The sequence below is a fragment of the Papaver somniferum genome, unplaced genomic scaffold (genome assembly GCF_003573695.1).
Source record: "Papaver somniferum cultivar HN1 unplaced genomic scaffold, ASM357369v1 unplaced-scaffold_117, whole genome shotgun sequence".
In the NCBI taxonomy this organism is placed as follows: domain Eukaryota; kingdom Viridiplantae; phylum Streptophyta; class Magnoliopsida; order Ranunculales; family Papaveraceae; genus Papaver; species Papaver somniferum.
In genome coordinates, this window is record NW_020620714.1 from 10,618,418 (window position 1) to 10,629,106 (window position 10,689).

Here is a 10,689-nt window from a genome sequence, read left to right on the forward strand (position 1 = left end):
GGGAAGATAGATTTATAGAGTGGGTACCACTGGTCGTAACTGGGATAGAGTTGTCGTTGCCAACTAAGATGGATTTAACATTGCGAGTGTTGAAAAAAGTGTGTAATGTACCTGGATCCGCAGTAATATATGAGGTTGCACCAGTGTCCATATAGAACGTGTCGTCCGGTGACTGCAGACTCATGGAGCTGTAAGCTTCCGCAATGTCCGAAGGATGCAACATCTCTGTGGAAGGAATGTCATATGCTTGGTCCTGGCCATAGGCAGCAGCTCGTGGACGCTGTTGGGTCTGGCGGGAGCGAGGTGGAGAAGGCCCGCGGAGAGGAGCAGTGGGCTGCCAGTGGGGGACGGTAGGGTATGGGCTTGGAGGTGCAGCCCAGTAAGGCATATAGGGTGTTGGGTATGCTGGGTTTGGGTAGACTGCAGCTCGTGGGTTATTGGGCTGACGGAACTGGGCCGGGGTTGGAAGAAGTGGGGGTTCTGTTGAAAGCTGTTGGGTTTGAGGGCGTTGATGGTGTTGATTCCGCTTGCTGTAGCCGGAGCGCTGAGGACGCTGTCCTGTGGAGGAACCGGTGGCTGCTAGGGATGATGAAGACGCCATGGAGGTTTTTTGCGTACGACGAATTTCTTCGGTGCGCAGTTGTGAACGGGCAGCATCAAACGTTGGCATAGACTGTTGAATGAAGGACGCAATAGTGTTGTATTCCTACGGAAGACCATCGACAAGTTGGATAACCAACCGTTTGTCATTCATGGGGAAGTCAAGATCAGTCAATCGATCCGACAATGACTTAAGCTTGTCACAGTAGTCATCAATGCTAGCACAATCAACAAACTTTAGATTGACAAATTTACTTTCAAGGGTTGCAGCACGATTACCTTTGTTATCTTGAAAAAGCTTTTGAAGATGATCCCAAAGTTCTCTAGCGGTTTTTCCGGATTTCAAAACCGTGAGCATCAAGTCCTTGGCCATGATGGAGAACATCCATTGACGGCACAAAGCGTCGAGTTGAGTCAAGATATTTTTTTCAATCTCCGTTGGTGGTGCGGATCCATCAATGAGGAATAGAAGACCGTGAGCTTGAAGATGTAGTTCAAAGAGAAAAACCCATGAAGAATATTCATCCTGTTTGATATCAAGGAGAATAGGGATTAGGGTTTTTATGTTTGTCACAGGAAAGGCTGGATGCAGGGATTTTTTATCACCTGCCATTGATTTTCTAGGGTCCTAGGGAAGAAGAAGAAGGAGAAGAAGGATCGGTTTTAGGATCGTGATACCATCTTGGATTATGGTAAAACTCTCGCCCCCTTCCTTGAGGGAGAAGGGGCAATGTATTATTATTATTATTATTATTCAATGAGAATATTCTGGGTCCTATAAATATGACAAAATATAATCTATTATTAACTATACTTTGGCCTTTGCAGAGAAAACAAAGTTCTGTTGTTGTATAAAGGAAACAAACCTTTGGATGACCATGCTGCTAGTTTCCAAGATTTTCAAGCAATTCCATATGCGAAAAACAATGATTATTTGAAGGCTTTAGGGAGACGATAGCTAGGTATGGTTTGAAGTCGTTGAAATAGTTTATTCCTTTGGGGGTTTGCATGTAAGATGTTATAATGGAGCATTACTAGCACATAACTTGCCTTGCACAACATTTTGTGAGTTTTCTTTACTTGGCAATGGTAAAAGTTAACCTACTGTTTTGTTTCGAGTTTGATGAGATTGTTTATTGGTCTCTATGCATGAAATGAAGTTCTTATGGTCTATGGTTTTATGTAGAAAACTTCTAGCTTAGGGAAGCAAACTGGTGTGAAGGGGTAACTTACATTGTGGATTTGCAGTTAATTTGAAACAATGAGAAGCTCAGTTGTGGTTGGGCAGGTCCTAGTCAAACGAGCTAAGTTGTGGGTGAGGAAGCTGGGGCCATTATGGGGAATCTTATCAAGATGATGGAGATTCGAGCAAAGCTTTTATCTGCCACAAACGAGAAATTGCAAATGCAAGTGGAAAATTTCATAAGGTCCACCATCTTTGTTGCTTTTGATGAAAGTTGGATAAAACATCTCAAAACAGCTTTGGTAATCTCAACCATATATCATTCATCATGTCAGAAAGTCGTCAAGTGAACTAGAAATAGTCATATATAATAACTCAGGTATACCTATGTTCATACCAGGTAGCTTTTCTTTACGGGCATACTTACTCATGACTCAACCTCTAGTCTGCCAATAAGTCTCATTCAGGCCTGGTGAGAAAGTGCATCATGTTTACTTGAGTCGACAATAATGTGGAAGATCAGAACAGGCACGCACTCATGATAGCTGAATTTTCTTATACTGTACTTCGGCTTATATGGTACCTTAAAACGTCATATCTATCTGATCAGGGAATTTTTCGCTTGACCATAGTCATTGTCTTTCTGCTTTTGTGAACATATGGTATTCCGATTGAGGGGTAACCTACAATTGTGCAAAGCACTGACTACATCACTTACTTCGCAATACTTCATTGTTAGTCCTCTCCTCTTCAGATTCTTCATACTGACTTCTCTAACAAAGCATGTCTACATCTTGCAGAAAAGCTGGCCTTCTTTGTTCTCTTCTCGATCGCCAATGAACGACTGTGGGCACGGGTGATGCTGCCTGCGCCTAAAGCCCATGTGGGGCTAATTCCGTGCTTCATCTCGTTTCATGGGCCATTTATTGCTCTAATAAGGCTTTTAGGGTTCAGACGTTCAGTAAGATTTCATAAAAACAACTCTCAAATCTGAGCTACGGCGGCGCATAGCTTCCAGTTCTCCTGCCTGTCTTCCTCCATCGACCATCTTCTTCATCACAACCACCACCACCACCACTACTATTATCTTCGGTACCACCACCACCACCATCACAACTTAATGTATGGGTTATAAATGGAAAATGGGTTTTGTTTCTCATATCCCCTGGAAAGAGGGAGGAGAAATGGTTGATTTTGATTATCAGTACGAGCGTATTCGGAAAATGGGACTTTGAATAATTTCAGAAAAATGTCTTGTTGTACTTACCATCGGCATAAATCCAGAGTAAGTATCAAAGAACTCTTAACATCAGTTTGAATTTAATTTTTAATGACTAATTTTCATTAATTCCTGGTCAGACATATGATGGGAGCCATTCAAGCCGTTCACATCAACAAGGAACACAAGTATAGGAAAAGGGAATTATTTTTACAAGTATCAAAATATTCACTTCCTTTAGTGTTGTGCACCTGGTGAGTACTGTGCCAATGTCCTGCAACCACCAAATGAATTAAGTTATTTGTGATTTGGGTTTCAAGTATTTGAATTTAGACATCTAGGTAAAAATACAAACATGAAAACATGTCCTGTAGGTGTCCTTAGTATGAAACTAGCCGATTCCGAAACTTCATATTTTCAATTGTGAAGGGATATGTCCTGACTAAAGTCTTGAACTGTTACATTAAGGATTTCTTAAAAAATTTGATGTTGTTGTGTATGCACAAATGTTTATAATGTGGTGTTCTAGCAATGGATGATTAAGAATTTCAGCTAGAGAACAGTCTGAATTTTTGCAACCAAAATGTTCTTTACTCAGTTGAACCATGTTGAAATAATGTTACATCCGAGTTGTGTAGTATTGTGGATGCGACTGGATTTCTGACTAAATTTGTTGGCTTTGATTGCCACACTTAGCACACCTTTTTTGTTCAATTATATCCTGGAAACTATCTGTATCTGCTTGAAAATGTTCCGTTAACCTACATTATATCATGACTTTTATTTGGTGCAGCAGAGATGCAATAAAACATGGAATGCAATAGCTACAAAAATACCTACTGATAACTCTTCCTAACACTGCGGTGCTGAGAAGCAGAAAGTGCACATAAGGAGAGCAAATTCAGCGGAAAAGGCTCTGTTCTTGTGATGCTGTTGACATAATGGGTGAATTTTGTGAAACTTACCGTATCCGCACTGATATAGACGGGTTGAAGTATTTTTGATTCCGGATAAATTGTCAGTGGTACAGTTAACTGATTGCAATAATGACTTCTCCTCTCATTAGTAAGTCTTGTTTTTCTCATTTGCATTGATTTTGTCTTAATTTTTGCTTTTTAAATGATTCTTATGAATATATTTTCAGCGAGTCTTTTTTTACTTATTACAGAGTCTGCGTATACTAATGTAATTGGGTAAAATTTAATGGCCTCCACGTACATTAGGAACTTCTTGATAATGTGGAACATTGTTGGGAAAAAGAATCTAGAACATAGAACAAAGGCATGTTGTATTCCCTCCTTCCTGCTACATAAAACATAGACATTCTCGCTTCATCTTATTTGCTGCTGAAATTATTAGTTTCTTTTATGCTTGATTACAAGAGAATAACATTAAATTTCTTTGCTTCTGAGATTATTAGCTGCCCTTTGTAACGAATTATATTATTGATTTAGAAAGCTTCTGACTACGATCAGTTTTCCCATGCAGAAGAAAACAAAGTTCCGTTGTGTTATAAAGGAAACAACCTTCCAAGATTGTGGATGATCATGCTGCAAGCTTCCAAGATTTTCAAGCTACTCCATGTGTAGCGATGTTTCTTTGAAGGCATCAGGAGATGATTGCTAGCTGTGGTTTGAAGGTGTTGAACTGCTTCCGCTACTACTGCTACAATTTTTAATGCTCCTCTTCTTCTTCTTTACCCACCAGGAGCACCACTACCAGGGCTGCTGCTGCCACCATCTGTCCCTCCTCAAACTCTTCCTAAGCCAAATATCGACGGCAGTTGCCTAGACTCGCATGAATCAAATGATATCGTATGCAAGGCAAGAAAGGTAACACAATGTCATATTATTGGATTTTGCTATTGAGCAGTGTGGTATGATTATGTATCATCTAGGAAGAGGATTTGAGATCCAAGAAGATAGTCAAGACTTCGATGGAAATTGGGAGCACACACCAGTTTCTGATACTATAAAAAAGAAATTGAAGGTGAAGAAAATTAAGCTTGAGAAGAATAAAAAGAAAAGACGTGGCCGGGGCGAAGACTGCGAAGAGGCAGAAAGGTTGAGATGATTAGCTGAGTAGTAATAGATCAGAGCAACCAAGGAGGATGGAAACTATGAAAGTAGAGCTAAGAAAGGTGAAATGGATTTTAAAAGAACTGAAATCATGGCAAATACACAGTTGCAAATTGCAAGTAATGGTAAAGATGTTTTCTTCATTGAGATTCGGAAGAAGTTAATGAGACTACCAAGAGGCAAATTCCACACTCTACAGTATTAGGAATACATATTTGCTTGAGAAAATAATGTTGGCAGCTGACTGGAACACACTCATAATAACTGAATTTGCTTACTATATTTCGGCTTTTGTGGTAGTTATATATTTATGGATGTGCTTGCTGAATTTGTGCACCTTAAATTTATCTCATTATCAGGTTGCTTAAATTACAGGAAGGTAAGTATCATTTTGTCCTTGACCGTGGTCGATTGGGGTTGACAATGATAAATCTTTTCTTTGATTCTCAAATGGACTTGGTGAAGCTAATCTCACACCATAGGCTGTTGCCAATCCAGGCCTAAAAATGATAAGACATGGTAGAGTGTTAACGTCGTCAGTCAGTAATAATTTGGAAACAGCCTACATCACCAACTACCGAGTGATCTTTACCAGTTGTTAAATCGATAACTGTGGCACGGGCTGATGCTGCGCCTAGAACCCATGTGGGGTTAATACCGTGCCTTTATGTCGTCTCATGGGCCATTTACTGCTCTAGTAAGGCTTTAGGGTTCAATAAGATTACCTTGTTCATAAAAAGCTAACTCTCCAATCAGTCCTACCAGTTGCGGCTGCTCATAGCTTCCAATCCTCCATCGACCACCACCACCACCACCACTATCATCTTCAATACCACCACCATGACCACTCAACGAATGGGTTATAAATGGAAAATGGGTTTTGTGTCTCATATCCCCTGGAAGGAGGGATCGGAAACCGGTTGATTTGGATAATCGGGGAATCCGAAATGGGGGTTTCATACTAATGAAATAACAGGGGTGTTATATGTGTGCTTCATGAGGTTGTATAAGGGAGGGTAAGTATTACGGAATTACTAAGATCAGTTTCAAATCTAATTTTGGATGGAAACTGAAGTGCAGAAGTATGAGAAAAGGGAATTCCTGTAAGTACCCAAAAATTCACTTTCTGTACGGTAAAAATTAGTTTGTGCCCATGTCCTGCAACCACTATTGTTTGAGATTTTGGTTTTATTTTTGACATCTTGGTTTAGAAACAAGCATGTGTGAAACTAGCCGATTCTAATATCTATCTTCAATTTTGAAGGAATGTCTCCGCCTAAAGTCTTGAATTGCTACACTAAGAGTTACTTAAAGGTTGACGTTTACAAATTGGTGTTCTAGTGATGGATGATTAAGAATTTCAGCTAGAGAATACACCAAATTGTTGCAACCAAGATGTTACTTTACTCTATTCAGGAGAATCATATGAATGCAATGTTGCATCCATGTTGTGTAGTAGTTTTATGGAAGCAACTGGATTTCTAATTAAATTTGTTTGCTTTGATTGCCACTCTTAGCCAAAAAAATTTGGTTCAATTACATCCTGTAAACTATTTGTATCTTCTTGAAAATATACGGTGAACATATACTACAACTTTTAATTTGGTGCAGGGATGCATGAAACTTGGATGGAATAGCTTCAAAATACCTTACAGATAACTCTTCCTAACATTACGATGCTGAGAAGAAACAAGTGACATAAGGAGATCAAATTCTAGCAAAAAAAAAAAAAGCTTAAGGACAGTGCTTGTGATGCTGATGGCATAATGGATGGATTTTCTTATGAAACTTACCGTGTCTGCACCGATATAGACAATTTGAAGTGTTTTTGGTCTCTCCTCATCCTTCCATTTCGTTGCAAGCTGGCTAAATTGTCAGTGATACAGTTAACTGATTGCAATAATGACTTTCTCCTCTCAAGAGTAAGTCTTGTTTTTTCTCATTTTCATTCATTTTGTCTTAATTTTTACTCTTTACTTGATATTATGATGGGAGTCATTCAAACCTTTCACTTCAACAGAGAGCAATGCTACCGGCTAACCAAAGAAGCTAGCAAAAGACGGCAACTTGGAAAATGGTTCCAGAAGAGAAGACGAGTGTAAGTATCAAAATTTCAATCTCCTTTCAGAAAGAATTAGTCGTATTAGTATTTGTGTACCTAGTCACGAGTACTATGTTAATGTCCTGCAACCACCAAATGAGAAAGTTATTTGAGATTCGGGCTTCAAATATTTGATTTTTGAAATCTTGGTTTAGAAACAAACATGAAAACATGTCCTTCGGGGTGAGATTAGCCGATTCCGAAACTATGTTTTTTAGTTTTGAAGGAATGTGCCCGACTAAGAGTCATTTAAAAGTTAATGTTGTGTGTACGAAGAACGTTTACAATGTGGTGTTCTAGTGATGGATGATTAGCAACTTCAGCTAGAGAATAGACCAAAGTGTTACTCTAATCAGGAGAGTCATATTAAAACAATGTTGCAACTGAGTTGTGTGGTATTATGGATGCAACTGGATTATTAACTGAATTTGTTACTTTTGCCACCCTTAGCGTACTTTTTCTGTTCAATTGTATCCTGAAAACTAACTTTATCTTCTTGAAAATGTTCCGTGAACATAAATTATATCACGACTTTCATTTGGTGCAGAGATGCATAAAACATGGAATGCAATAGCTTCAAAATACCTTAGAGAACTCTTCCTAACACTGCAGTGCTGAGGAGAAGCAAGTGCACACAAGGAGATCAAATTTAACATAATGTATGAATTCTCGTGTGAAACTTGTTGTGTCTGCACTGATATAAGACAGTTTGAATTGTTTTTGATTTCGCCTCATCCTTTTGTTTCAAGCTGGCAGAATTGTCTGTGATACAGTTAACTGATTGCAATAGTTGCTTCTCCTCTCATTTGTAAGTTTGTTTTTTTTTTCATTTTCATTGATTCTGTCTTAATTGTTGCTGTTTACTCGATTTTTATGTATGTGAGTCTTGTTTGACTTATGACAGAGAGTCTGCATATATACTGATGTAACTAGGTGGAATATTTTGGCCACCATGTACACTAGGAACTTCTTGGTAATGTGGAACATTGTCGTAAAAATCATAAAAATTAATCTGGAACATAGAACACAGGGATGTTGCATTCCTTTTCGCGACATAAAATTGGATTAGAAGACGCTGAAATTAATAGTTTTCCTTATGCTTTGATTACAAGATATTAACATTGCATTTCTTCGCTGCTCTTCGTAACGATTTTACTCTACTTTTTGGAGGCTTCTGACTATATGTGATCAGTTTCCCCTTGCAGGAGAAGACAAGGTTCTGTTGTGGTTGAAGGAAACCACCTTTGTCATTATGGCCCCCTAACTTCAGAGAACATTGTGGATGATCATGCTGCGAGCTTCCAAGTTTTTCAAGCAATTCCATATGCCAAGGGCGTTGTTTCTTTGAAGGCTTCAGGAGACGATCGCTAGGGTGGTTTGAAGTCGTTAATGCTCCTCTTCTTCTTTACCCACCAGCTGCGCCACAATCACCGCGCTACTGGCACCATCTGTCCCTTTTCAAATAATGGTAAAGATATTGATTCTTCTTTGAGAATCGGAAGCAGTTAATCTGAAAACTACCACTGATGCATGTTTATTTGAGTCCACAATAATGTGGCAGATCAGAGAACACACTCATAATAGCTAATTTGCTTACTATGTTTCGGCTTAGGTAGTTAAATTTATGTATGTGCTTCTGAAATTTGTGCACCTTAAATTAAGATTGTCATATTCTTCTTGTAATGGAGTTGCTTAAACTACGTTAAGGTATGCTAAGTAGAATAACAATCATATATTCTTTGGTTTATATGGAAGTAGAAGTGCTCGGTTGTGTTTGAAAAAACTACCCAAAATCCGATGGGCCTCATAAGTCAAATTAAGAATTTTTTAAAACCATACCACCTAATGAAAAAAATTCCATTTCCTAGCAGGGCCTGAAAATTCCAAGTAGTTCATCATGGTCATCGATAAAATCGGATAGAATAATATTCATAGATGCTTCATTCAAAGAAGAAGAATTTTCCGTGGGTTATACTTCCATCCTTTTTGGGGGGTGGACCAAGAATCTTTCATGCACATAACGGCAGGTTCGGACAGGGTTGGCATATGCGCTTCATGCAGAAACAAAAACCTTATCTAAGTAGGTAATAACCGATAATATTTTGTCTAATGTGTCCATAGCTATAGATAGGGGTGTAAATTCGGGCAGGCCAGGTTTAATATTTGTGAGCCCATAAACAAATTCAGGCCGGGCAGGCCGGGTAAAAGTGGATAATTTGCTACCCAAAGATCGTCCAAAACCCGCTTTTTATACGGGCAGACTAGATCGGGCCGGACATGTCACTATTTTGGTTTTTTTTTCTTTTTTATTTTAAGTTTAAATTTTCAAATTAATGGTCTTTCCTTTCTAACATTGTATATCGTAAGTGATAGTATTATTTTATATTTAAATTATAGTTACAAACTTTTAATTTTAGCCTATCATAAATAATTAATTAGAGTACAATAAACTTTCTAATAAGAAAATATATTACCATTAATGTTTTGAAAAGGTTAATTATAAATAAAAACAACTATATATTTTATTTTTCTTGAAACAAAATTGACAATTATAAAATGGTAACTTTTAAGTCTTTTTAAGAGGATATTAAATGATTAATGGCACATAAAAGGTTTTCAGGCCGGGCACCAGACCGGGTATCAGGCCAGACATCATAATTAATTGCAAAACTCGAGACAGCCCAATAAATTAATCCAGGCCAGGTCGGATGGCCCATGACGAGTCATAACAGACTTTGAACTACTTCGGGTACAGGCGGGCTCGGGCAGGTATAGGCAGACTGAGTATTTTTGGGTATTATCTACACCCCTAACCGTAGATTGCAAACAACCAGTGGATATAATCAACAATGGAATTTGGAAACCCCGTGAAAGACGGAGAACACAATTAAAGGGCACCGACTTCCACAAACTCGAGTACAATATATCAACATGAAAGATAATACGACAACGGACTTAATGGCAAAAGGCGCAAGAATCCAAAATATGCAACATATATCGACACATTTAAATCAAAAATTCCAAAATCATATATGGAATAATTCTAATAAGCAAGAAACTGCTTACTTGACCATTGCATCAAAGAAAAAGTTCTTTCTTTTTTGAGCTCAAAGAGTATATTTTAGGTCGGTCCGACTAACACCTTGTTTGTTTGCAGCTGAGTCATCTGAGTCATCTGGATCTGTGTCGTCTGGATCTGAGTCAAATCACCTGACTCATCTGGATCTGACTCACTAAGGTCTGAGTCAGTAAATATGTTTGTTTTGTGAGTCAGACCTGACTCAACTGACTGGATTTTTTTGGACATAAATTTCCCTTATGCACATTTCAAACCATAATATCTATCACTAATGAAACATCACAAATTGTTCCATTCCATTCTAAACAACTTCTTTCTTTTGATGGAATTAAACATTACAAAACAATAAAATCTAAAGATTTCATTCCTACAAACATAAAAGAAGCAACAAATCTAAAGGAGACTAGCTATCTCATCACGTAAGATTTC

The 10,689-nt window shown here is 38.3% G+C and overlaps 1 protein-coding gene and 1 long non-coding RNA gene across 12 annotated transcripts; one reads left to right on the forward strand and one right to left on the reverse strand.

The window, feature by feature from the left end:
* Positions 1-706: 706 nt before the first annotated feature.
* On the reverse strand, positions 707-1,213 carry LOC113329846. The gene has a single exon (XM_026576669.1). The coding sequence runs from the start codon at positions 1,211-1,213 to the stop codon at positions 707-709; it is 507 nt and encodes a 168-aa protein (XP_026432454.1).
* A 906-nt stretch (positions 1,214-2,119) lies between these two features.
* LOC113330016 lies at positions 2,120-8,928 on the forward strand. Of its 11 annotated transcripts, none has more exons than XR_003350072.1 (8): positions 2,120-3,068; positions 3,143-3,256; positions 3,796-4,067; positions 4,491-7,002; positions 7,101-7,178; positions 7,729-7,840; positions 7,931-7,989; positions 8,374-8,928. It is a non-coding gene; the product is annotated as an uncharacterized LOC113330016 (long non-coding RNA). The 11 variants fall into 11 exon arrangements; XR_003350067.1 differs by having other exon boundaries at positions 8,387-8,928; XR_003350071.1 differs by having other exon boundaries at positions 7,938-7,989.
* The last annotated feature ends 1,761 nt before the right edge of the window (positions 8,929-10,689 follow it).